This window comes from Oryctolagus cuniculus, chromosome 7 (assembly GCF_964237555.1).
Source record: "Oryctolagus cuniculus chromosome 7, mOryCun1.1, whole genome shotgun sequence".
NCBI classification, from domain to species: Eukaryota; Metazoa; Chordata; class Mammalia; order Lagomorpha; family Leporidae; genus Oryctolagus; species Oryctolagus cuniculus.
The window spans coordinates 10,801,061-10,828,752 of NC_091438.1; the positions used below are offsets into that span (position 1 = coordinate 10,801,061).

At 50.8% G+C, this 27,692-nt stretch overlaps 1 protein-coding gene and 1 long non-coding RNA gene across 3 annotated transcripts in view; one reads left to right on the forward strand and one right to left on the reverse strand.

Moving 5' to 3' along the window:
* The window catches only part of PTPRN2 (protein tyrosine phosphatase receptor type N2), a 1,115,035-nt gene that overhangs the window by 982,770 nt on the left and 104,573 nt on the right, over window positions 1-27,692 (forward strand). For both annotated transcript variants that reach the window (XM_051857048.2, XM_051857049.2), the window contains one exon: window positions 7,676-7,870. In XM_051857048.2, coding sequence (XP_051713008.2) covers window positions 7,676-7,870 — 195 coding nt within the window. The remainder of the gene's footprint in view (window positions 1-7,675; window positions 7,871-27,692) is intronic.
* LOC127493532 (uncharacterized) lies at window positions 8,920-14,413 on the reverse strand. The gene is made up of 3 exons (XR_007923802.2): window positions 14,311-14,413; window positions 12,532-13,120; window positions 8,920-10,647 (listed from the first exon to the last, which is right to left on the reverse strand). It is a non-coding gene; the product is annotated as an uncharacterized lncRNA (long non-coding RNA).

Genomic DNA, 27,692 nt, shown 5'->3' on the forward strand with positions numbered 1-27,692 from the left:
CCATCTTGCACTGCCTTCCCAGGCTCAGTAGCAGGGAGCTGGATCGGAAACAGAGCAGACAGGACTGGCACGCGTGCTGCGATATCAGATACCGGCATTGCAGGCGGTGCCTTCACTCACTGCGCCACCACGCCAGCCCCTACGACAATTGGTTTTGCAGAGGCTGGGAAGGTCTGCACCTTTTGTCCAGCCACGTGCAGACCTATTTGCCAAAAATCCTTCCATGCACACAAGCAAGGCTGTGCTGAGGATGCCCTGGGAGCCCCGAGGGGCGCTGCTGCGTTTGGAAATTGGTGGTTATTAGGATTGCATGTGTTTGCTCCCTTATTAGTTAATACTTTTCGATAGGCCAGCATATCCTATAATTTTCATTTGAGGGTGTTTATGATGTTAACCAGGGAATTTTTTTGCTCTGGGCATTGATTATGTCCCTTTTTTGCTGGCTGCCAAGATTACAAATGAGGGAAATTTCAGAACGTAATTGGGTTGGTCTCCAGGTTTCTTTCTGAGTATGCTTATATAGTTTAGTTAGCGTTATCAATTATCTTTTGCTCAAATAAAGCGCTCTCTGGGTCATAGCTCTGTATTTCAAACTCGTTTCACAGACTTGACTTGCAGAATACCAACGTTGGCAGTGACTGTTTCTGCCGCTGGCTGATGTGGGTTTCCTGTGTGGTGCTACGTGGGCCTCTGCGGGAGTTGGACCACGTAGCTGGGGCGGCAGGAGCAGGGGGAGGGCGTTGGTGTGACGACAGTTCGGTGTGAGTGTCTGTGTGCACCCCAGCCGTTCGGTCCTCCCCCAAGGGCTGGGAGGATTGTGCTTGCACATTTGCCCTCCCGGGCATAGCTGATGCATTTAAAATAAAGAATGGAGCAGCCCTGCGAGGCCACAGCATCTGCCTTCTGGTCTAGGGAGGGGAAGAACGTAGGCAGTGGCGTCTTTGCTGAGCCCGACGCTGGAGGCATCGTTTGGAGTTTGGATCTGTTGGAAGCAGCTAGAAACATTCCCACAGCACCGTGCCCCCAGAATTAGCCTCCTCGACCCCCGCTGGGTCCTAACGTCAAGAAGCATTCAACTTTTGGATTTTTTTTTTAAATGTATAGTCTATTCTGGGAAAAAGCAGTCCCTATTCCTTAGAAAATTTTGTTCAAGATTTATTTTATTTATTTGAAAGACAGAGTTACAGAGAGAGGTAGAGGCAGAGAGAGAGAGAGAGAGAGAGGTCTTCCATCTACTGGTTCACTCCCCAAATGGCAGCAACAGCTGGAGCTGCACCAATCCAAAGCCAGGAGCCAGGAGCTTCTTCCGGGTCTCCAATGTGGATGCAGGAGCCCAAGGACTTGGGCCATATTCTACTGCTTTCCCAGGCCATAGCAGAGAGCTGGACAGGAAGTGGAGCAGCCGGGTCTTGAACCGGCGTCCCTATGGGCTGCTGGCGCTTAAGGCCAGGGCGTTAACCCACTGCGCCACAGCACCGGCCCCTCCTTAGAAAATTTTTAAAGTGTATTGCACAGCAATGGGAAGAAGAGGGCGTTTCTATGATGGAGGTTGGACTTCCAGAAGGCGGCAGAGTAAATGCCTTGCAGAGCTCCTGAGCTGAAGTTCGAAGCAGCCGACTCCTGAGTTGGTCCCACGAGAGCCACGCTGATGTAGCCACAGCTGGGCTGTTGTGAGACCTGAGCTTGCAGCTGAACATGACCTCTTCAGATGCGAGTGTGGTCAAAGGCCAGCAGGAGGGATGGGGCTGAGGAGGGCAGCATTTTCCCTTCGGACCCTCCTGGGTTCAGGAAGCCACCTCGCTGATAGCCTGCATGACTTCCAGCTGGGCAGATGTACATCTTATTTGCAAAAGGGAACTTAACCATAAAACAAGATCGGCAAGCAGGACCGGGAGGGTGGAGGCTGGAATGTACTTGCTGGCAGCGGTGAGGTAAGGAGGCACCGCTCTGCACATCCTAGCAGGTGCCATTCCTTCCATGGCTGTCCAGCTTTGAGCCGCAGTAGCACCGCCGCATGAGGCTTCTCTCTAGTGCATGAGGCACCCCTACAGCTGGCCCCGAGACAGCCTTCCTGTGAAAACCCAACACAGGCCCGCAGTACTTCCTGTGGTTGTCCATGCCCATCTCTGGGGGATGTGGACGCTGGGTGGACAGGACTCCGGAGAGTCTTGTTTGACCTGGCATTGTTGGCATCTGGCTATGTTTGACACATGTATGTGCTGAAAGAATAATTAATCCTAATAATTAATAAGGAGCCGACATGTACCAGGCACTGTCTAAGCTTATTGGTCTTACGTAATCCTCACAGCAACTGTGAACTTGGTCCGGTTATCACCATGCCAGAGATGGGGGAACTCGGGCACAGAGAGGTTAGGCAGTTTGCCCAGTGTCACACAGCCAGGACTCAAGATCAGGTGTTCTGGGGCCGGCGCTGTGGCATAGCGGGTAAAGCTGCCACCTGCAGTGCCAGCATCGCATGTGGGTGCCATTCGAAACTTGGCTGCTCCACTTCCAGTCCAGCTCTCTGCTGTGGCCTGGGGAAGCAGTGGAGGATGGCCCAAGTGCTTGGGCCCCTGCACCCACATGGGAGACCGGGAAGAAGCTCCTGTCTCCTGGCTTCGCATCAGCACAGCTCCAGCTGTTGTGGCCATCTGGGGAGTGAACTAGCGGATGGAAGACCTCTCTCTCTCTCTCTCTCTCTCTGCCTCTCTCTCTCTGCCTCTCCTTCTCTCTGTGTAACTCTTTCAAGTACATAAATCTTAACCAAAAAAAAAAAAAAAATCGGGCATCCTGAGTCCAGGCTCTGAATGAATGAGCATCCTGGAAGTCAAGACAAGGAATCAGTGAAATCTCTCCTGCCAGCTCCTTCGAAGAAGTCACTGTGTTCTGGGTGCCAGCTCCGGGAGGTCTGCTTCCTGGGACATCACGGGCAATGTGGCTGTCCATGTCTCCAGGGCAGCTTTGTGGAGGTGTGGAGATCCTCCCATATGGCTGGTTCCCCGGTGGCCTTGTGAAAGACCCTGCAGAAGCACAGCAGGGTGCTCCCGGTTGTCCATCAGCTAAAGGCAGAGGAGCACAGCAGAGCCCCAGGAAGTAGGGCCCACCATGTTGCTCGGTTTGCAGCAGCAGGAGGAGGCCAGCCCCACCACCCTATCACCACGGGCCCCAGCTTCCTCTACCGACCTCACCCCTCCTGGGGAGAAGGCCTGGCTCATCACCTCTCAGATAGTAGCTGTCTGAGTCGTCTGTTGTCTAGGAACCCGAGAGCAGTCAGTTCAGAAAAGCACGCCCACCGTAGCCAGATGCACCTGCTTTTATCTTTAAAGAACAGTGTGCAGTGAGTGCATCTTGCATTCACGAAGTCAGATCTCTCCCCGGCAAGGAGTCCTCTCGCTGTGGGGACACACTGCCCCTCCCACAGCGCGTGCACCTCTGAGCAGGTGACGAGCGACCCCCGAATGGTCCCGAGCCCTCTGGGCCACGCTTCCAGGTGTCTGCTCTCCAATCAAGGCGCCCAGCGTTGAATACCTGCTGTTGGGGAGAGAGTGGGAGTAGATTTTTCTTGGATCTTTATCATAGCTTCATCCCTTTAAAAAAAAGAAAAATGAAAACCAGCCTATGAGGAGGCTCAGCCCTGAGTGGCCATGCAAAGAACACTGGGCCTGCACCAGCAGGTGCCATCCCAGAAGTGACCCAAGCACCTGTGCCTCTTCCCTGCGTTTCCAAATCAACTGTGCGTCATCCACCAGATGGGAGTTCTGGGTCGATGGTCTGTTGGCTAATGCAGCTCTAAAATTCTGCGATCTCTTTGGACATGTCTTTGAATTTGCCAAGTTTTCATGGTTTTGTTCTGGTTTAGAGGATTGTTTTAAATTTTTTTTTTTTTTTTTGACAGGCAGAGTGGACAGTGAGAGAAAGAGAGAGAGACAGAGAGAAAGGTCTTCCTTTGCCGTTGGTTCACCCTCCAATGGCCGCCACGGCTGGCGTGCTGCGGCCGGCGCACTACGCTGATCCAAAGGCAGGAGCCAGGTGCTTCTCCTGGTCTCCCATGGGGTGCAGGGCCCAAGCACTTGGGCCATCCTCCACTGTACTCCCTGGCCACAGCAGAGAGCTGGCCTGGAAGAGGGACAACCAGGACAGAATCCGGTGCCCCAACCGGGACTAGAACCCGGTGTGCCAGCGCCACTAGGCGGAGGATGTCTATTGAGCCATGGCGCCGGCCTGTTTTAATTTTTATTGCACTAATATTTATACTGTTTTTCTGACTAATGTTTGAAGGCTTTCTCTGTAGCAGACCCCATGCCAAACATTTTATATACTGCAACTTTTTTTAAAAAAAAAGATTTATTTATTTTTATTTGAGAGGCAGAGTTACAGAGAGAGAAAGAGACAGAGAAAAAGGTCTTCCATCCACTGGTTCACTCCCCAAATGGCCACAACGGCTGGAGCTGGCCCAATCCAGAGCTAAGAACCAGGAGCTTCCTCCACGTCTCCCACGTGGGTGCAGGGACCCAAGGACTTGGGCCATCTTCCACTGCTTTCCCAGGTGCATTAGCAGAGAGCTGAATAGAAAGTGGAGCAGCCGGGACTTGAACCAGCGCCCGTGTGGGACGCCGGCGCTTCAGGCAGAGGCTTTACCTGCCACGCCACAGCGCCAGCCCCCTATGCTTCAGCTTTTAAAGTGAGAAAAACAAAGAACTGCAGGCTTGGAGACCTTCAGCGATGAGCGCGCATTCACCCAGGTGGTGAGCCAGGACCCAGCGCAGGACTCTGAAGCGCGGTTGGTGCACCTCGTTCTCTGGATGTTGAGGGAAAGACAGGCCCCCAGGCTCTGCCGCACTGCTTCCATCGGGGACAGCCGCACACCGTGGCCACTTTGATTGCTGTTTCAATCCACCTTCCCCAGAGGTTCTCCTTCTTGGAGGATGCACTCTGAGTTCTCTCAGCTGTGCGTAGCACTTTCTGTGCTGAGAGGTGGAGAGAGAGAGAGAGAGAGAGGTCTACTGTCCACTCGTTCACTCCTCAGATCGCCACAGTGGCCAGCCCTGGGCCAGGCTGAAACCAGGAGCCAGAAGGTTTATCTCGGTCTCCGACGCAGATGGCAGAGACCCAAAGACCCAAACACGTGGGCCATCTCCCACTGCTTTTCCCAGGCCACCAGCGGGGAGCTGGATTGGAAGTAGAACAGCCGGGACTTGAACATGGCACCTGTGTGAGATGCCAGTGTCACCGGTGACAGCTTTATCCACTCTGCCACAACTCCGGCCTCCCCACCTCCACTTTCAGTCTAGCTTCTGCTAATGTGCCTAAGACGGCAACGGATGATGGCTCAAGTACTCTATGTGGGAGACCTGGATGGAGTGGATGGCTTTGCATGGCTCCTGGCTTTGGCCTGGCCTCACCCTGGCCGTTGCAGGCATTTGCAGCTGGTCAGGGGCACGTGGCAGGTGTGGCCTCCCCTGGACGCCACCAAAGTGAGAAGGAAAGGGAACACTTTCTCTTTCCAGGAATGCATTTCAACTTCTCCTCTGTGGAGCCCGAATTCTCTTAGAGACGTCTGCATGCCCGTTTCATTTTGCTGAGATCTGTTTGCACCGGGCAGACGACGGAACTTGTGCTGTGGGGACTGGGGGAACGCTGGCGACGTGGTGTTTCGTTTACAGAAGTGGCAGGGAGCGTGCAGGCTGAATCAGGAAGCAACCATCGGCCGCCGAGGTGCAGCCCTGCCAGCGCGTGCCCTGAGAACCCGCGGCCCGAGTGACGTGGCAGCACTGGGCTGTGGGCAGGCCCCCTCCACGCGTGCATGGCAGGTGCTGGGCGGGCCCAGGTCCACCTTGTGTAACGAAGTCTGTACCCTGCCACGATCCGGCTAAAGCTTGCACTGTAATATGGAGATTTTCATTGAAATCCAGCAGCTCGTGTCAGAAAGAGTAAACTTTGTCCAGGACCCTATACTTTGCTTTTGGTATGCACTTCCGGTATCTCTTGATTGGGCTTTTGTCAATTTGGAAGTTATTTTGGGGAGAGAAACACCAAAATGAGGCTATTTTTTTTCCTCCTCTAACCAATCTGATTATGATACTAATGCCTGTATTTCATCCAAAAATCACCCTTATCTCCCAGATGGCTTATATTCCAAAGACAAAGGAAAGATGCCGAACTCGGTCTTCCTGTCGCGTTATTCCAGGATATTCCATGTTGACCACAGAGGAAGATGCCTCGGCTCCTTTCTTGAATCTGTGATGTGTGTGTGTGTACAGGTGTGTGCATGGGTGTGTGTACAGTGTATGTGGGTGTGTGTACAGCTGTGTGTACATGTGGGTATGTACAGGCATGTGTGTATAGGTGTGTGTACGTGTTGTACAGGGGTGTGTGTATGTATAGATGCGTATATGTATGTACAGGAGTGTGTGTGTATATACAGGTGTGTGTGTATGTGTACAAGTGTTGTGTGTATGTGTATACAGGTGTGTGTGTACATGGGTGTGTGTATGTATAGATGTGTGTGTACAGGTGTGTATGTACAGGTATGTGTGTGTATATACAGGTCTGTATGCACAGGTGTGTGTTCAGGTGTGTGTGTGTGCATATGAGTATGTGTTTATAAGGGTGTGTGTGTAGGTGTGTGCATGTGTGTGTACACGTGTGTACACAGTGTGTTTCTGTATAGATGTGTGTATGTACAGGTCTGTGTATGTACAGGTGTGTGTGTATGTGAGTGTGTGTTTATAGGAGTGTGTGTATGTATAGGTGTGTGTGTGTATATACAGGTGTGTGTGCATGTGTGTGTTTATAAGGGTGTGTGTATGTATATGTGTGTGTGCACATGTGTACACAGGTGTGTCTCTGTATAGGTGTGTGTGTGTATGCGTAGAGGTGTGTGCATGCATGAGTGTGTGTTTATAAGGGGGTGTGTGTAGGTGTGTGCATGTGTGTGTACACGTGTGTACACAGTGTGTCTATATATAGGTGTGTGCATGTGTGTATGTACAGGTCTGTGTGTGTTCAGGTGTGTGTGCATGTGAGTGTGTGTTTATAGGGGTGTGTATGTATAGGTGTGTATAGGTGTGTGTGTGTATACAGGTGTGTGTGTGCATGTGTGTGTTTTTAAGAGTGTGTATGTATAGGTGTATGCGTGTGTGTGCACATGTGTACACAGGTGTGTCTCTATATATAGGTGTGTGCATGTATGTGTAGAGGTGTGTGCATGCATGTGAGTGTGTATATGTATAGGTGTGTGTGTATACAGGTGTGTGTGCATGTGTGTGTTTATAAGGGTGTGTATGTAAAGGTGTATGCATGTGTGTGCATATGTGTACACAGGTGTGTCTCTATATATAGGTGTGTGCATGTATGTGTAGAGGTGTGTGCATGCATGTGAGTGTGTGTGTGTTCATTTATTCTCAGAAGCAGCCCAGCTCTGTGTAACCTGAAAGGCTGCCAGAGAGCGGTGCCAGCTTCCTCTCCCACGCGAGGAAGGAAGCACCTATGAAGTGTGGTGTCTCTGGGAATCAGGATGTCGGGGCCACCTGATGGCCCGCTGGACAGCCCAGAGGTGAATTCTCGGCCGTCTGGACCTTGCGTCTTAGGACAAGCAGGTGGAGGGCCCCCTACCCTGCCGGGATCCCCAGATGCCACTAAGCCCCTGACCTGTTCTCCTCCCCATCTCTTCTAGGAGCTGTGCCGCCAGCGCATGGCTGTGCGGCCATCAGACCGCCCCGAGGGCCAACACACGTCCCGCATCAACAGCGTCTCATCCCAGTTCAGTGACGGGCCAATGCCCAGCCCTTCTGCCCGGAGCAGCACCTCGTCCTGGTCCGAGGAGCCCGTCCAGTCGAACATGGACATCTCCACTGGCCACATGATCCTGGTAAGGCCCAAGCCCTCTGTGGTGGGGAGAGCTGTCCTCACGGCCTGCCAGCAGGGCTGAGGGACGTGGCTGGCAGTGCTCCCGCCCACACACACAAGTGCTCAGCCCTCCTCCCACACCGTCTTCCATCGCATGCTCCATCGCCAGCCCGGCCGCACCTTCGTGGAAGCTGATGGTGGGGCTCTTTCTGCAGTGAGGCCTCTGGACTTCCACAGGCAGGAGTGCTGACTCGGGGCGGCCTTTCCCAGTCTGCTTAGGGTGTGCAGCCCCACAGCACCTCATGGAGTGGGAGAGCTTGCAGGGGTGGGAACGCACCGCGTGTGACGCGTTCTTCAGCCCTCTAAGTAACCGGCATCAGTCTCTCCCTTCACCCTGCTTTCCCAGCCCACGGCTTGCTGTCTGGGTAAAGAAATGTCACTCACATACAGCAGTACACATACACAATCACACAGGGCGGAGGGAGCTCCTCAGTGGGGCCACGAGCTGAGTGCGTCACACACACACATACACACACACCTGCACACACACATCCATACATACATACATGCACATGCCCGCACACACACCTGTACGTACATACGCCTGTGCACACACGTACACACATAGACGTGCGCACATGTCTGTACACATATGCATGCACACCTTACATACACACATCTATACATGCACGTAATGCCTGTATGCACACATATACACACACCTGTACACACATAGACATGCACACACATCTATACATATACGTGCATGCTTGTACACGCATGTATACACACATGTGCACACATGTACACAATCTATACACACATGCATACACGCACACATATACACACATGTACACACATATGTACATACATAGACATGCACACACATCTATGCATATACGTACATGCTTGTACACACATGTATACACAGCTGTATACACACATGTGCACACATCTATACATACATGCATGCATGCACATACATACACACTGGTACATACATACACCTGTACATACGCACACCTGTACATGCATAGACATGTGCACATGTCTATACATATATGCACATACCTTTACACACATGTATACACACACCTGTGCATACACACATGCACGCTTCTATACATACACGCACATGCATGCATGCACACATACATACACCTGTACATACATACACCTGTACATGCATAGTCATGTGCACATGTCTATACATACATGCACATGCCTGTACACACATGTACACATACCTGTATACATACACGTGCACACACACATACATACATACACACACACATTCTTGCCAGAAAGCAAGATCGGAGGAGGAGGGGCGGGTTTGGTCTCTGTGGATATCTGGGGGCAGGAGCTCAGGGGAGCGAGGCTTCAGCTGGCCTGGAGATGCGGCTCTCCGGCTGCGCGTCCTCCTTGGAGTGCCCATTTGTGGAGTGGCCGTGCGTTGCTGCTTGACGCATACGGAATGTCTGGGCTGTATTAAGAGAGTTGTCGGTGACTGAGCGCTGCCTGCTGGCTGTCTCCTGGATGGTCCCCCTCGGGCGTCGCCCTGGTCAGTGATGGTGACAGCAGGAATGCGAGCGTGGCGGCCGCGTTAGTTCTGTGCTGGGGACGAAGCCTGCTGACAGAGGAGAGCCCCGCTTCGTGGCTTGGCTGGAGCAGCTGCTGCCTCTCACCCTGCAGTGAGCTCCCAGCTCCCGAGGGGGGCCTGAAAGTCACTGCTGTTGGGTGTTTATTAACAGGGCTAGGGTGGCGGGGGAGGGGCGGATTTCTTTACCTGGCCGTTTGGTAGCAATATAGACCACAGGGTAAGGCCACAGAAAGCCAGCAAACCATGCAGGAAATTCTCCATCCGAGACCCTAGGGAATGGCGTGGGCGTGGGCGCTGAGGCGCTTAAAACAAGATAAGGCCAAGTCAAGGAGTTTGGCTCTCCTGGTCAGTGAGTGGAAGATGCTGCTCCCTTGTGTTCTACCTTTTTTGTTTCTTGTTTTGAAAGATCTGTTTTATTTATCTGAAAGGCAGAGTGACAGAGCCGGAGCAATCTTGCATCCGCTGGTTCATTCCCCCGAATGGCGGCAGCAGCCAGGGCTAGGCCACGCCGAAGCCAGGAGCCTGGGACTCCATTCGGGCCTGTCACGTGGGTGGCAGGGGCCCAAGTACTGGGGCCAGCTTCCGTTGCTGTGGAAGTGGTCCTCAAACAGGTGCTCCCAGATGACAGACTGGCATCCTGTGTTCTTGATCTTTCTTTGCCGTCTAACCTTGCAGGGCTTCTGGGGCGGGCGGAGGGGAGCTCCAGGACCCAAGGCTGCCTGCTGGAAACCGTCTCCCTGCTCCCTCGTAGGGATAGATGGGGATCCCCACGTCTTCAGCTTTCGGGAACTGTCAGTTCGTTGTTCATTTAGCAGACACGCGCTGAGCGCCTACTGTGTGTGCTCACAGCTGTTACTGTTGTCGGAACCTCTTCTGTTGCTACAGACCGATGCTGTTCCTTGATATCTGGCTTGTCAGAGAATGTTTTGACATTTGTCCCTTTTGGAAGCAGGAATCGAGCCCAGAAGTTCAGATTGGGAATGAGCTTCGGTACTGGGGCCAAATACAACAGCGGAGTGTGTTTATCTGACAGGTTAGCTAAGGAGAGATTTGCTTAGAGAGCTCTTACTGTATTCTGTATTTTCATATTTCTAGACACTTGAGTCACAGTTTGATGGTATCTCAAGCCCAGCTGGTACATGAAAAAACTGTTTTTCATGGAAAATCGTGTCTTGCCATTCACGTGTAAAATGGCAATTCTGAAAGCAAACACTGTGGTTAATTTTCAATGGAAATGCTTAAACCACAAGAACAAACTGTCTGAGGCGTGGCTGGGCCCAATGTCAGCTGTCTCACGTCATTGGTCATTCAACTGTGGCATGGGCATGTTTCTTTTTTTTTTTTTATTTTTTATTTGACAGGTAGAGATATAGATAGAGAAAGAGAGACAGAGAGAAAGGTTTTCCTTCCGTTGGTTCACTCCCCAAAAGGCCACTACGGCCAGCACTGAGCTGATCTGAAGCCAGGAGCCAGGTGCTTCTTCCTGGTCTCCCATGCAGGTGCAGGGCCCAAGTACCTGGGCCATCCTCCACTGCCCTCCCGGGCCACAGCAGAGAGCTGTCCTGGAAGAGGAGCAACCGGGACTAGAACCCGGCACCCATATGGGATGCCGGCACCGCAGGTGGAGGATTAGCCAAGTGAGCCACGGCGCTGGAGCGTGGGCATGTTTCTAAACGCACACCCACCATCGTGCCCAACCATTAAGGCGGACCTAGGAATGCGCTCAGACAAAAAGTCAAGTTCAGCCAACTCCCTGGATTCCATTGATACAGATTGTAAACTCCAGGGGCACTGGATCTGTCTCATTCATCGACGCTGTGTGGAAAACTGAACATTACCAAACCTATTTCCTGCCATCAAAAATGCAGGCAGGCCGGCGCCGCGATCACTAGGCTAATCCTCCGCCTTGCGGCGCCGGCACACCAGGTTCTAGTCCCGGTCGGGGTGTCGGATTCTGTCCCGGTTGCCCCTCTTCCAGGCCAGCTCTCTGCTGTGGCCCGGGAGTGCAGTGGAGGATGGCCCAAGTACTTGGGCCCTGCACCCCATGGGAGACCAGGAGAAGCACCTGGCTCCTGCCATCTGATCAGCGCAGTGCGCCGGCCACGGTGGCCATTGGAGGGTGAACCAACGGCAAAAGGAAGACCTCTCTCTCTGTCTCTCTCTCTCACTGTCCACTCTGCCTGTCAAAAACTAAAAAAAAAAAAAAAATGCAGGCAGCAGCTTGGCAGAGTTGGGATCAGTGTGGGGAGAGACAGAGGTTTGCACAGACTCCTTGCAGCCATGTGCACCTGGGTTGCGCCCAGGCCTGCTCTGTTACCAATAGTGCTGATGTTCCTTCCTTTGGTCTAACTTTGCGGGTGGGTTCATGGGCTCTGACAAGCATATGGGGTCTCACCTCTGGCATCTCCCTGATGTAAGACCTGGAGACCTGCCTAAGTGAACCCCAGCCGGCATTTTGTTTGATTGAGAGACAGAGAGAGCTCCTGGACACTGGTTCGTTCTCCAAATGCCTGCAGTGGCTAAAGCTGGGTGGGTGTCAGAGATGGAGCCAGGAAACCACTCCAGGTCTCCCCCATGGGTGGCAGGAACCCAGTTACTTGAGCCTCACAGGGTCTATAGTGGCAGATGTGGAGTCAAGGTCTGGAGTCAGGAATTGAACTCAAACACTTGGATGTGGGAGACGGGCATCTCAACCACTGGGCTAAATGCCTACTCCCAAGGTAGCGTGTTTTAAAATTTTTTATGAATTTATTTGGGGGGGAAGATGGAAAGAGGAGAGAGAGAGAGAGTGAGTTAGTTCTCCCATCCATTGGTTTATTCCCTACATGGCTGCAACAGCCAGGACTGGGTTGGACCAAAGCCAGAGCTGGGAACTCAATCCAGGTCTCCCACGTGGACAACAGGAGCCCAGGCGCTTGAGCCATCACCCCTGCCTTGTGAGCTCTGCCTTAGAAGGAAGTCGAAGCCCAGAGTTAGAGTCAGGAGTCAAACCCAGGTACTACGACGTGGGCCTTGGGCGCCTTCACCAGAGTCTAACCACCAGGCTAAACGTCTGTCCTCTGGTTAGTATTTCGACTTCTCACCTGCTGAGAAGTTCAACAGTCATCCTTCAGCTCGGAACCGTGGGCCCGTTCCAATGGGCGTGGCTGTGGGAACACATTTTGATTGGACCAGAGTCATCTTCAAAGGGAACTGGCTCGTGAGTGGCTCTCTCCCTTCTCAGCGTAAGCTGTAGAAAGCATGTGCGTGTCAGTGCCTGAGAACACACTGGAACAAGTGACCTTCCAACTCATTAAAGCTACAAGGAAGATAATTCTGTGGTAATCAGTCAACCTGACCCTCCGTAAGGAAAGGCTGTGTACATCCAATGCTAACACGATGATCTTACTGAACTACATAGGAAGGATTCAAGAAGCATCAGATAAATTATGCAAAGTCCAGGTAAATCCAATGAACTGATTATTCCAGATATTTAGCTGCTCCCATGCAGCGTCGGGCAAGATGTGACATTTTAGCGTAAAGAGGCAATCAGATAAATACCAGGAGCTGTGGATATTTGAACACCAAGATGGAAGCAAGGAGCACCGCATGTAGTCGGAGGGCGGTTGGCCGAGGTGCCTGGAAACCACTCATCACCAAGACCTGCCAGCACTGTGCAAACCGTGGCATTTCCTTAGCGAAGAGCACAGAGAGTTTTTAAATGAGTGGGACCGGAAGTTAAAATGTACCCTCAGGTGGGGCTGGCCCGGGGCTGTGGCGCCTGTAGGAAGTGCCCTGGGAGAGTCCTGATCCCACTCATGGGTCCCTCCTGCCTCTGTAGATTGTCTGGTTAATTTATGTGCTGTGATTTCTTGCTAGAAACCAGCAGTCCTAGAGCCCTGGAAATAGTGCCCCATACAGACTGCTCACACGTCTTGAAGGAGACGGGCAGCTGGGGGTGGCTCCTCAGGGGCGGAGAAGGAAAGTCTGCTCTGGGTGGGTGATGGGATGAGCAGTGTGTGGGTTGGGTTGTGCAGCCACCAAGGAGACCAGCCATTTGTCCCAAGCCACAGCCCCCATCACAGGACTCAAGGAGGGGCTCCATGACTGGTCAGGGTGTCCCAGTGGGTGGAACAAGACGCATGGAGTAGTGGGTCTCAGAGATGCCGGGGAGGTGGGCTGCTGCAGGATGCTATGGAAGTGGGCGGTGGGATGCGGGCAGGAGCCAGGCAGGCACATCGGCTCCTGTGCTGAAGTCTGGAAGTGGATCATAGATTCTGGGCTCCTCTAAGCTTGGCTTGAGGCTGAGCAGTTCTGTCTGCGGCTTCTGTGTCCACGGACAAACCTTTCAGCCTCTGTTCTGTAAAATGGGCTGGGTAACAGTGCCCTCCTGCTGGGGTTCTGTGGGCATACAGGATGCCCCCCACCACGAGGCCCCCAGAGGTCCTTAGCCTGTGGCTGTGATCGTTAAGGTGGAAAGGAAAGGATCATAGCAAAGAAACGGAACCGGGTGGAGCCTGTGCCTGCAGCATCTGGGCAGCCAGGCCAGTCTGGGACCCAGCTCGTGGCCCGTTTTCTGGAAACGCTACTCACCCTGTGTTTTAGGGCACTGGTTTGGCTTTGGTTTGGTTTTGCCTGCGTTTTCTTAGAAAGTGTCTTTTACAAATTCCAATCTGCTGTCGATGGTACGGAGAGGGGAAGGGCCTTATTATCCACAGGGAAAACGCACCCTGGACTATCAGTGCCTTGGAGACATGGGCAGGCCGGGGTGGGGGGGGGCGGGGGAGGAAGGCTGCAGACCCGAGCAGCCCTAAGACCAAGCTTCCCTCTCTCAGCCTTGGGGAGGTGAGCCGAGCTCCACAAGCAGCCATGCTCGTAAATACCTGTGGGATGAGTGGAGAGCTGGGAAGGGGGCTGTGGAGGAGGGAGACACTCTGGTCCATGCAGGGCACCGCTGACAAGGCAACACATCCATGCTTGACAGGGCCTGCGTTCAGAACTCTGGAAAGCAAATGACATCGCTGAATGGCCCGATAGAACCATTATGAAAGTTAGCTGTGTTCTAGGTATGTGGCCACGCCTTCTTAAGAAATCCCATCACAGGCCGGCGCCGCGGCTCAACAGGCTAATCCTCCGCCTTGCGGCGCCGGCACACCAGGTTCTAGGCCCGGTCAGGGCGCCGGATTCTGTCCTGGTTGCCCCTCTTCCAGGCCAGCTCTCTGCTGTGGCCCGGGAGTGCAGTGGAGGATGGCCCAAGTGCTTGGGCCCTGCACCCCATGGGAGACCAGGAGAAGCACCTGGCTCCTGCCATCAGATCAGCGCGATGCACCGGCAGCAGCGCACTGGCCGCAGCAGCCATTGGAGGGTGAACCAACGGCAAAAGGAAGACCTTTCTCTCTGTCTCTCTTTCTCTCACTGTCCACTCTGCGTTAAGGTTAAGAATGACCTTTGAATTTATTTTTTAAAAAGGTCAGTTTCTGTGTCCCTCTGGGTTTCAGAGGGTACAGTTTCTGCAGGACTGGCTTTGCGTATCGCTGGTCCTGAGAGTTCGTAATTACGCGGGAGTCAGCTGTGCCTCGTGGTGGGAGAGGACGCACACACAGCCGAGAGTGCAGACTGCAGCATCTCACACAGAGTCGCCTCAGGAAACTTCCCCCCGCCCCAAAGAAACCTTTTATTTAAGGAGTAAAAATTTCTTAAGTACAACTTTAGGGATATAGTGATTCTTCCCACCATACCCACCCTCTCACCCCCACTCCCACCCCTCCTCCTCCTCCTTCTCCACTTCCCAGTCCCATTCTCCATTAAGATTCATTTTCAGTTAACTTTGCACACAGAAGACCAACTCTGGACTAAATAAAGATTCCAACAATTTGCACGCACACACACACACACACACAACTGTTTTGAGAACAAGTTTTACAGTTAATTCTCATAGTACAACTCATTGAGGACAGAGGTCCTGCATGTAGGACACTTTTGCCACAGTATCTTTGCTTTCCATGCCTGCAGTGCTCTCATGGGCTTTTTAACCAGACCAGAGTGCCTTAAGGGCTGATTCCGAGGTCAGAGTGCTGTTTAGAGTGATTGTCATTCTATGAGTCTGCTGTGGGGACTGCTTCCTATGTTGGAACATTCTCTCCTTTTTAATTCTATTACTATTCCCAGACCCTTTATCTTATTCATTTAATCCCTTTAACACTTACTTCTATCTATATGATCCCTTTAACACTTAAGATGGCATTTTTACCACCCTGCTGGATGGGATTTGGGATATAAGGAAACATTTGTAGTGGAGCTGTGACTAGCTAGAGAACTTCCTTTCGAGTGTGGCTATTGGGAAATGTATTGGCTTAATACTTTCTCTCCATTAGGTGTAAAGAGTACATAGAATCCCCAGTGTACCGTAGTTCAGCTTACTTCTTTTCAGCATTACCATGGTTTGAAAGTTACATGCATTCAATAGAAAGCATATGTCAGATTCCGAGTTGTGCACTTCTGGACCAGACACATCTGGAGATACTGGGGAGTGGCGGTGAGCAAAGCTCCCAGTCATCCTGTGATCCCGAGGGATCAATGGTGGCCTGTAGAGCATTCTATAAGTTAGGTGTTGCTGAATATACTTTTGGCTTACAGTATTTTCAACTTAGGATGATGCTATCAGGGGGCAGCAGCCCTATTGTAAGTTGAGTATCATCTGTTTAGGATTTAATTCAGGGAAATGGTGCGAAATAAGTACTTTTTAAAAAAAAAAAAAAAGATTTATTTACTTGAGAGGTAGAGTTACAGAGAGAGAGAGGGAGACAGAGAGGAAGGTCTTTCATCTGCTGGTTCACTCCCCAAATGGCTGCAACTGCTGGAGCTGGGTCAACCGGAAGCCAGGGGCCAGGAGCTTCTGTGTCTCCCATTTGGATGCAGGGGCCTAAGCACTTGGGCCATCTTCTACTGCTTTCCCAGGTGCGTTAGCAGGGAGCTGGATTGGAAGTGGAGCAGCCACATGGGATGCCAGCGCCACAGGTAAAGGCTTAGCCCATTACGCCACAGTGCCAGCCCCATAAGTACTTTTTAAAAATATGTTTCACTCATGTGTAAGGTAGAAAGATGGGACAGTGACCCTCGTATTCCTTTATTCTTGGAGCATGAATGACTGACAGCAAGAATGAGCATTGCTAAGCATGTGTGTTACGAGGTAGTCGCTGTCCTAAGGCATCTACAAAGTAGGATCTGCTGAAGCCCTACAGTGTGTGAAGAACGTCGTGCGTCCGTGTTGGAGGTGGCCCGATGCCAGCCCCGGTGAGGACCACCTCAGGCACCTGGCCACGCTGACAGCAGGGCTCTGAACCTGTGTGTTCATGTTTGCCTTGAGCCCCATTTAGAAGCCTTTATCTTTTAGCTGGTGCACTCCCAGCGATCTCATCCCTGTGTCTCCCGTCTGGCTCATTGGCTTCGTCCTTACTTCTGCTTAGCAACAAGATCAGTGAATTGCTGACCTAGGGAGGTTTCCTGAAATGTCCCTTGCTGAAGGGACTGAGTCATCCAGGGCCATGGGACAGGAGGGTGGCTGCAGGAGACGCGCTTCCTTGGGCCTCCACTTCTTCCTCTGTAAAATTAGCACCTTCGATTTCTAGAAGGTTCACATCCCATTGTTCACTCACGGATCTCCATCATGGGCAATGGCTCTCCCAGAATGAAGGCAACTGGGCCTTGCGTGATTTTAAAATTTATTTATTTATTTTTGTAAGACTTATTTATTTATTTAAAAGTCAGAGTTACACAGAGAGAGGAGAGGCAGAGAGAAAGAGAGAGAGAGAGAGAGAGAGAGAGAGAGAGGGGTCTTCCATCCAATGGTTCACTTCGCAGATGGCCGCAACAGCCGGAGCTGCGCTGATCCGAAGCCAGGATCCAGGAGCTCCTTCCGGGTCTCCCATGCAGGTACTGGGGCCCAAGGTCTTGGACCATCCTCCACTGCCTTTCCAGGCCATAGCAGAGAGCTGGGTTGGAAGTGGAGCAGCCGGGTCTCGAACTGGCACCCAAATGGGATGCTGGCGCTTCAGGCCAGGGCATTAACCCACTGCACCATAGCACCAGCCCTGAGATTCTAAAATTTAACCCCGTGGCTGGGCTTCCCTTCCGTCACGATGTAGGAGTAAGCCAATGGACTCCTGACTCTGCCCATGTCTGCAGCGTGAGCATTTCCAGAAGCAAGATGAAGTGGTCTCCATTGGGAGGAATGCGTTTCTCCTTTGCAGGTGTTTCACGCTGTTTGATTTTTTTAGGCTTCCTCATGAGTAAGGTGGATCTCGGTTCCTTTCTCTTCCACGTGGCGGATGGAGATGAAACGTAGCCTTTGCTGACTTCCTTGCAGGGTCATCTTGTCCCATCAGGCAGCCACGCGAAGCCTCCATGCACTGCACACAGTGGGGTGCTGTGTTAAATGTCCCAAGACTGTGTTGAATCAGCAGAGGAGGAAGGCGGGGAGACAGGGCTTAAGATGACTCAGGACGAGAGGAATGTCCAGGCGTGAGAGTCGCTGGCTATGACGACCTCGGATGTCCTCAGTTTACCATTGGAGGCCTGAGAAACCTGTGAGGAGCACACAGCTCCTGTTAGGAGCAGGCAGAGCCCAGGCTGAGCTGACTTGGTCTGACCACCCGATGGATGCCTTGGTATCTGGGCCCGGCCTGAGCCTAGAGCCGTCCAGCTGTGCGTCCTGACTTGCTTTAGTGGATTGACGCGAGCCCGCAGCATCTCTGTCACTCTGCATGCTGTCACTCCTGGGCCAGGCTTCTGTGACTTAGTCACGGGTACCGGTGAGACACATACGGGGCCAGGTAACAGCCCGCACCCCGGTTCCCTGCTGAAGGCCTCTTGTGTGCAGGAGAGTGAAGGCGGGGCACCAGGTGGACAGAGGGAGGCAAAGCCTGTGCAGCACCTATTGTGTGCCTGGCACACCTGGTGTTCATTCAAGGGTCAGTGAGAGCCCTTGCTCAGGTTGTGGGTGTGGGCCCCACCCCCTTATCCCTAAAAAGAGGGCCTTCGTCTAGCAGTTTCCAATCTGAGGGCAGCTTCCAGCCCAACTGATAGTCTTCTTTACACTGTCATGTTGTACCAAGGTAGAGGACATGAGTCCCAGCAGCCAAGTCCAGGGATGGCATCTTGCCAGTGTGTGTGTGTGTGTGTGTGTGTGCACGCTTCGTGGGAAGGATTCTGATGGCAACTTAGTATCAGTGGGGAACGCTGGTTCTTCCTGGGCTGTGACTTACGCCCTCGCCAGACTCAGCCATTGCTAGTGTTTCCACGTGAAACATAAACGCAGGCGCACTTCAAAAAGCTCATAGGAAATGGAGTTAAAATGTAAGTTTATTTTGGTGCGAAAGAAACCCATGCATACATGGGATCTTCAGAAAGTTCGTGGAAAATACATACTATGAAAAATCTCTGCATGGATTTCAAATTTTTAAAAGGATTCATTTATTCTGAACAGCTTTTGTCTTGACTGTTGAGAAACAGTTTTTTAAAACTATTTGTTGAACTCTTGGCATGGAGTTAATCATATGTGTATAAAGTCGATTGAAAATAGATCTCAATTAAAAAATTTTAAAAAAAGGATTCATTTATTCGTTTGAAAGGCAGAGATACAGAGAGGCGCGCGCACACACACACACACACACACATACATACACATACACACAAGTCTTCTACTGGTTCATTCCCCAGACAGCCACAATGCCCAAGGCTGGGCCAAGCCAGAACTAGGAGCCTGGAGCTTCTTGCAAGTGTCCCACATGGGTGCAGGCAGCCCACGTGGGTACAGGTGGCTCAACCCACTATGCCACAATGTTGGCCCCATGATTTCAGAATGGTTTGCACCAAAATAATCTTCTAATTCAATTTCCCAGGAACCTTTTGAAGGAGCCTAGTACGGCTACACAGAGAAACACACACTTTTTAAAAAAGATTTATTTATTTATTTATTTATTTGAAAGGCAGAATGACAGAAAGGGAGAAAGACAGAGAATTCTTCCATCCTATGGTTTACTTTCAAATTCCTACAACAGTGGGGACCGGGTCAGGCCAAAGCCAGGACCCTGGGATGCCATCCAGTTCTCCCACATGGGTGGCAAGAACCCAAGTACTTGAACCATCATCTGCTGCCTCCCAGGTACATTCACAAGAAGGTGGATTGGAAGTGTGTAGTAGCCGGCACTGAAACCAGCACCCCAGTGTGCAATGTGGGCTTTGCTAAGCAGTGGCTGAACCTGCTGTGTTACAGCACCAGCCCCTCAATACTTCTTTCTACAGAGCCCTGTCTGTAGCGGAAGTTGTGTGACCACACATGCCTCTGCCTCATTCTTCTTAACAGCCATACGTATCCCATTATTTGATGTGCAGTCATTTATTATTTCCTATGGGGCAATTTTCAAACTTGCCATTCCAGTCAAAACAGACTATAAAAATCTACATATTCTAAATTTCTCAAAGCAAAACCTTGAGTCATCCAGGATACATGTTTGCTTTGAGAGAGACCACCACACTTTCTGCCACTTTGACCAACCGACAGCCCTATCAACTGTGGAAATGGCCCATGTCCTCAGAGTCTCCCATTGGGATGGGTCAGAAACTTTACTATTAATTTCTTAAAGGCTTATTTTACTTACTTGAAAGGCAGAGTGACACAGAGAGAGGAGAGAGAGAGAGATCCACTGGGTCACTCCCCAACCAGCTGCAATGGCCAGGCCTGGACCAAGCCAAAGCCAGGAGCCAGGAACTCTCTCGGTCTCCGACATGGATGTCAGGGGCCCAAGGGCTTGGGCCATCTCCCTCTGCTTTCCCAGGTTCATTAACAGGAAGCTAGATCAGAAGTAGAGCAGCGGGGGCTTGAACTGGCACTCTGATATGGGATGCCAGCGTCTCAGGCAGCAGCTTAACCTGTTACGTCACCACCTCGGCCCCGCGTTTTTAAATAGTTTTCATTGACGTCTTTCTCACTGTGCGTGAGACTGAGCATTTTGTCCTCTGTGTGGGAAGTATCCCACATGGGCTGCAGGAATCCCCAACTCCCGAGGGGGTGTCCAATGAGCACCCTGCACGTTTACACAGCACGGTCAGAGATCCCAGTGCTGAAACCACGTCCTCTTGTCTCTGTCCTCTGACTGCACGTGGGAGTCCGCTACAGTCATCCTGAGAGCAGATGGCGTGGGTTCATCAGGGAGAACTTTCAGGGAGACAGAGAACAAACCCTCTAAAAAGTCAGCGTCGGGATGATGCTCATGGGAGTCACGAGCGGGGAGGCACGCGTGTTTCCTGTGTGTGATGGTGCACCTGAGCCTGGTGATACAGGCAGAGAGCGCTGAGTTGACTGATAGCATCAGCAAGAGGGGCCGCCCTGGCAGGCATGCCAGGTGACACCAGCTGGGGCTGTCGTGACACTGCCCCAGGCTGGGGGTCTGAGCCCGTGGGGATGTGTTCCTTAGGGTCCCAGAAGTCAGAAAGATGTGGTCAAGGGGGTGAGTGGGGCTGGTGTCCCCTGAGGCCTCTCCCGGTGGCTTGCAGATGGCATCTTCTCCGTGTATCCCCCCGTGGCGGGCCCTTGGTTTGAGCACAGCGCTGGAGTGTCTTCTGCTTCCTGCAAGCGCATTGGTGGGACTGGATTAGGGCCTCGCCCTGCCGGCTCCATTTCCCTGACTCACTCTGTACCAAGGCTCTGACGTCCGGAGGCACCAGGGGTTAGGAACTCCACACAGGACTCGGCCCCTAACTGCGAATGGGACGTGACACCCACCCCAGTGTTGCCTGGTGGCTTAAAGTGCGTGGGAACGCCCCACTCTCCCATCCACAGCCCACAGAAGGTGTCGCTTTCATCTCCCCCCACGCCTGGTGAACTGAATGTGTGGTTAGTACGGTCAGCATCTGGCTGACCGCTGGGCCCTCTCACACTGCAGCCTGTGCTGGCCGTCACCTGCCCTGTGGGTTGGCGTTGTGACCTTGGCAGTGGGAGGACGGCTTGCACTTGCGGGTCAGCTCCTGAACCCCATGCCCACGTTCCTGTGGGTGAAGGTGGATCTTGGGCAGGTCCTGGGGGAGAAGTCTCCCAGGCTCCCCATGGCTCTGTCTCTTGCCCAGGTAACACAGGAGCTTTAGTGGGGGGGGGGGTGTCAGGGTGGGGGTTCTGGAGGCTTCCCTAGTAGAATAGATGCCAGTGAGGACGACTGAGAGAAGATGGGCCCTCGGTGGAGCAGGTGCACAGTTGGAGAAGCACGCAGGGCAACTGATGCCCAAATTGTCCATGGCCACTTGGGGGTGTTGGTGTTGTCCGTGTTGCTGTGGCTGTGAGCAGCCTCAGTGACTCTGCATCCGGAGAGGCAGCGGGGCTGGGGGGCGGTGGGGGGTGGGGGTAGTTGGCAAATGCTCCAGTGGCACATCCTCATGGTATGATTAAGACACGAGGCAAAGAATCGTTTTGACCTTCTTAACTGGGTGGCGTGGAACTGTCGTATGCTTGTGTTTTTATTTCGACAAATCTGATGTGCTGTTCAATGTGCTGGTGCTGTTTCCCATTCTCTGAGTTTCCCAAACAGCATGTTCCCTGCCTCCATCCCTTACTGCCTCAAGAAAAAATTCACTGGGTCCAGTTAGAGCACCCCTCCTGCCGCCCAAGCCGGCACCACCTTGTGCAAAGAGCTGGTGGCGTCTAGTTGTTAAGAGAGGTATAAGCTGATTGGGTGGATGTTGGGGCTCAAGAGAGGGTGTGATGATAGCAGGAGAATCCAGGGAATATCACAGCTAAGAAATCCGTGGCTGCCTGTGCCGTAGACGGGTGGATCTTCTGTTGGGGGGTGATTTGCTGAGCTGGGCCATCACCTTGGAGTTCCTCTTTTTTCTTTAAAAATTGTTTTCTTCTTCATCTTTTTTCTTACTGACTTCTTGCTTGGTAGACTTCCAGTGGTAGGTAAAGGAGAACCAGTAAAATCAGGCAGCCAACTAATATTTGCTAAATTAAGTTGCAGGATCAAGCACTGGGCTTGGTTGTTCACAGGTGTATGAATTAATAGTTATGAAGGGAAGCGATTCAAGCAGGTGCCTCAACTAGAGTTTGAGAGTGTTCATCGCTCAGCACATGTTTTCTGAGGGCCTGTGTCTGAACTAACGGAACCTCCCCAAGGCAACGGGACAGGATGAGCCAAGAGGCCATGTCCTCTGTCCTGTGGTGGAGTAACAGCACATAGCTTGTGGTCGAATAACCAGAAAGTTAACACAGCCCCGACTTGGGTGGATCAGCACGGGAGCTTTGTCCTCAACTCCCTGTGCAACCAGAAAGCCCACACTCACTCACCATTTGTGTCCGTTTGCTAAAAGGTGAGAGCATTTAGGACACACAGGTTAGCGGCTGAAGCAAGGAGAGAAGGAGACGCAGGAAGCTACGGAGTCTTGTGTCAGGTGGAGAGATGGCGCAGCTCTGGAGGTTTCCCTGGGGGACATGTGGTCCCGCGAATTTAACTGCCCTGTCCATGAAAGGGACTGACAAAACCCACGTGTCAGTGCTGTCGTAAAGGAAAATCATGACCCATGATGGGAGAACCTTGCATGCTGCAACATTGCAGGGACATTTTTGTCATGAAAGATGCTCTCAGTTAATTATTATGATAGCTTTTTTTAAAGCACGTTTTTCTGTAAAAAAAAAAAATCTATCAATTGATCAATGTTTAACGCAAATATATCTTCATCTTCTGTTTCAGGCGTACCCTACATTTTCTTTGTGTGTTGTTGTCTTGTTTTGCTTTGGCACCTGCTCCCATCTTCTGTTGGAACAACTGAGTTTTCCTTATTCCCTCTTTTGCCTTCAACTAGCTCAGCAATTATATTTGAGAAACTATCTTGATAATCTTTTAAAGATTTATTTATTTATTTGAAAGGCAGGACTACAGAGAGGCAGAGGCAGAGAGAGAGAGAGAGGTCTTCCATCTGCTAGTTCACTCCCCAAATGGACACAGTGGCTGGAGCTGTGCTGATCCAAAGCCAGGATCCAGGAGCTTCCTCCGGGTCTCCCACACGGGTGCAGGGGCCCAAGGATTTGGGCCATCCTTCACTACTCTCCCAGGCCATAGCAAAGAGCTGGATTAGAAGTGGAGCAGCCAGGACTCGAACCGGTGCCCATATGGGATGCTGGCACAGCAGGTGGCTTTACCCACAATGCCACAGCACTGGCCTCGATCTTGATAATTTTTATAACTGTATTTGATTTGACAAAATCTGCCATTAATAACTCTGTCTTCCTCTCAAGAAACCCATATATTTAGACACTGACCTCAGCTGTCTCCCCCTCACAAACACATGCTCAGTATTTTCATCTTCTGTTTGTTAATTAAATTACCCTCAAATTACCCTTTTTATTTCTAATTTTCTGAGATAGCAGTTGTTCAGATTGACTCTCGTTTTGCCACATTTTTTTTTCCTCTTTAACTATTGCTCTTTTACTTCACAATTCTTCATTCCATATACCCTCCTTTCATCTGTTAGTGGGAGAGTTTCCCAGTCTTGGTCTGAAAATGTCTTAATTAATTCTCATACTTTCGTAATAAGGTAACCAAGGGTCAAATTCAGATTATTTCCCTGTCATTGCTTTAAAAGTTCTGCTCTGTTGCTTCTGATGCCATTGCTGTTGCGAAGAGTATCGCTGGCCTAATGGCTGTTCTTTTGTGGGCCGTCTACAGTTTTGCTGATTGTTTCATCCTTATTTATTTATTTGAAAGGCAGAGTTAGAGAGAGATATCAGTCTTCTATGTGTGGATTCACTCCCAAGATGGTCACAACATCTGGGTCTTGGTCAGGCCAAAGCCTGGAACCAGGAACTTCATCTGGGTCCACCAGGTGGTTGGCAGGGGCCCAAGCATCAGGGCCACCTTCTGCTGCTTTCCAAGGTGCATCAGCAGGGAGCTGGATCAGAAGTGGAGCAGCCAGGACTTGAACCGGCAACCATATGGGATGCCGGCATTGCAGGCAGCAACTTAACCTGTTGTGCCACAGCAGTGACCCTAGTTGTTATACTTTTATTGTTTTGGAATTGGCTTGTCTCCTGTTGGTATGAATTTATTTTATTTTTGTCTCTTATAATAGACTTCTGATCACTGCATCTGAGAATTTCTTTCTCCATCATTTCTAGAAAAGTGTAAACCTTTATCCCCACCGTTTCTAGAAAAGTATAAACCACGTATAATTTAAATTTGACTCTCTCCTGTTCTCTAATAAAAGTATATTGAACATTTTTATTCTCATTTCTCTTAAAGCTTTTTCAAATTTTTCTCCTTCTCTGTGCTTTGTGCCTGGGACTTTCTTCAGATCTGCCTTCCAATATGCCATGTTTCTTTTCAGCAGTGTCTAATCTAGTGTTTATTCCATCCATTGTATTTATAATTGCAAGGAGTATATTTCTCATTTGTGGTTCTGTTTTATTCTTTCTGAAGTCTTCCTGCTTTGCCAGTCTTTTTTTATGTGGCTTATTCCCACTTTATACCTTCAATCACCATGAATCTATTATATGATTATTCCCGGTCATGTATTTTTATTAAGTTCTCCTACATCACATCCTGTCCTTTGGTAAGTTGGCAGAATTAGTCATGGTGGTTTGTTGTCTATCGTGGATCCTATAATTACATTATAAGGTCCTCGCCAATGGGGCTGTATCCCACATGGCCCTGTGCTGAGCATATCAGCCCCAGGAGAGGCTTGGAGAATGCTTTCCCCGAATGCTGCAGGATCCCGTGAAACCACTATGCTCTTTACATCAGTTCCTCGCCTTTGGGACTCCCAGGTCACTCATATTCTGTGACTGTTAGCCCAGTATTGTGAAGGTGAGGCCCATGGCTCACACGTCTTCCCATTTTGAGTCAGTATGGAGACAGATGAGCACACCTGCCACAGACAGGGTAATCAGCTGAGGGTCCTGGTGTGTGATGATCTCAGGTCCAGCTCCCTTGCCAGACAGAGCGGTTTTCTCTCAGGGCCCCACATGAGCAGCAAAACCCAAGACAAGAGCCGTGGCTTTAGATTCGGGAACTCTTGTCCAGGGCTGCACGCACACCACACTGACTGGCTCAGTGTGTGCTGAGCAAGAACAGGTCTGTGAAGCCCTCAGATACAGAGACTCCTTGCCCTGCCCCCTTTCAAACATTTAAATGGCTTCAGACTGCGTGTCTGGTTTTCACTGTCCACTTTGTTTTGAGTTCCGGGGATTTCTTTTGTGTGTGTGTGTGTGTGTGTGTGTGTGTTTTCTAAAGAGTGTTGTGCCATTTGTCCAACATTTCTAGATGTCTTGTAGAGGAAGGCACTTCAGGTTATCTCATTCTTCATATCACTGGAAACGTTCACTTACTGCAAATCGAGCAGAGGAGAAGTACAAATGCTGAGTGAGCTGCCATGTGACCTCCCTTGTCACACTGACAATTGCATCTAAGGACCAGCTTAAAGTTCTGCATAATAAAGAAAGATGTCTTAGCGACGACTATCTATAATCAAAGAAAGCCAGGCAGTGGCCACATCCAGCCTGCTTCCTATATCTGTACGCAGGCAAAGGAATTACTTTTGGGGAGCACCTGCAAACCCGTGACCAACATGAACCTGCTGGGAGTGTGCGCTAACAGAGGCCTAGGTCAGCAGGCAGAGTGGACAGGTGAGGGTACCCTAAATGCACAAGGCTTGGAGAACCTCCGGATGTCTCACTGTAATGACGACAGCGGCAGCTGTTGGGAAGGGAAGGCTCCAAATTCCACTGCTGTATTATTCTGGAACCCGAGAGCAAGAAGAATGGCATCTGATGATGTACTCCTGCTTCATCCGTCAGACGCCGAGGGTGCACGTGGGTGTGTAATTTGGGCAGTCCGTAATATGATTGGCAGTTGAGCTGCAGAAAAGATTAAAAATATGTTTTATAGTCTTTCTCTGGCTTTTTACCCTAAAAAGTAAAAAAATGCTTTTTGACAGATCGGCTGTCTCTTCTCTTCTACTTCAAACTCTTCATCTCACAGCAATGAAAAGAGAAAGGATCACCAACCAATTGTTGGTTATTGTGGTTAACTGTTGAATCCTAATTTTTTCCCATTTCTCCAGCACCATTTGAGCCTTTCTGCTGTTCGTGGGGAGGTCTGGGAAAGTAGAGGAGGTAGACGTAGGACTCTGAGTTTCATTCCTTGTTAGCGAGTTTGGTTGGTAAAGAGTTGACGATAAAAACTCTTTTGAGTCTTGTAAGAGCTTTTCCTGTATTTCTGATGTCACTTCTCTTGCCCTACTCCCGTGTTGTTGCCCACGAGCACACAGCATGCTAGTTTCAGGAGACTAACACACAAGGCGCATCACACCGTCTCTGCATACTTTCAGGATTGCTGCAAACATTTCCTAGGAATGCGTTACAGAATTGAGTGTTCCCGTTCTGCATATGGGAGTAAAAGTCGATGTCTCTGTTGCTATCCTAGGTAACCCCTGGTGCTCTTACGAGAATTCTCTCTATTCCTCAAAACGCCATCATGAAATCATAATGAGTACAGCATTGGTACAGAATATAAAAGGCTAAGAAGAGACCCGCTGCCCTGTAGTGGGCAGGAAGCTGTCTGTCACTAGCAACCCTCCTGCCCTTCCCTCTTCCCAAAGACAGCCCTGCCTGCCGTCCTCCGTATGGGAGAAGGGATCTTCTCTGGATGCTTCCACGTTAGCTGGTGATCATGGGTCTTGGAGAGAATCCGCTGCTCTAGTTTGACTTAGCATTGGCGTCGGTGACCCTCCCGTCGGGGGAGAGGTGGGCGGATGCCATTTAAACAAGTGCATCTGCTATTGCACCACAGAGAGAGAGTTATGCAAAAACATCTTGGACAGGATCTCAACCAAATCAACACTGCCAGAGTCGGCGAATGCCGGCGTGGGCACAGCTGATGAATCACCTTGATGTCTCCTCCACATGGCTGCTTTTCTGTGTGTCAGTCACCAGTTACCCACTGTGCTGCAGTGACAGCAGGTGCCGTGTGCTAGGAAGAGTCTGTCTTTCTCCTGGAATTTGTGAACAGGTCGGAATGTCTTCTCAGGGCTTTGTTATCTTAGAATTACAGTTTCATGAATCTGTGCCCTTTAACCCTTTGAATCCAAGGTTGATCTTTCGCTGAGTTTTGTACATTACTGCTTTTTTTTTTTTTTTTTTTTTTTTTTTTTTTTTACCTATCTCATAGTTTAAAGCATATGTTGGGGGGATATGGCTGAGACTGTAACCGACTCCTTGTCTTCT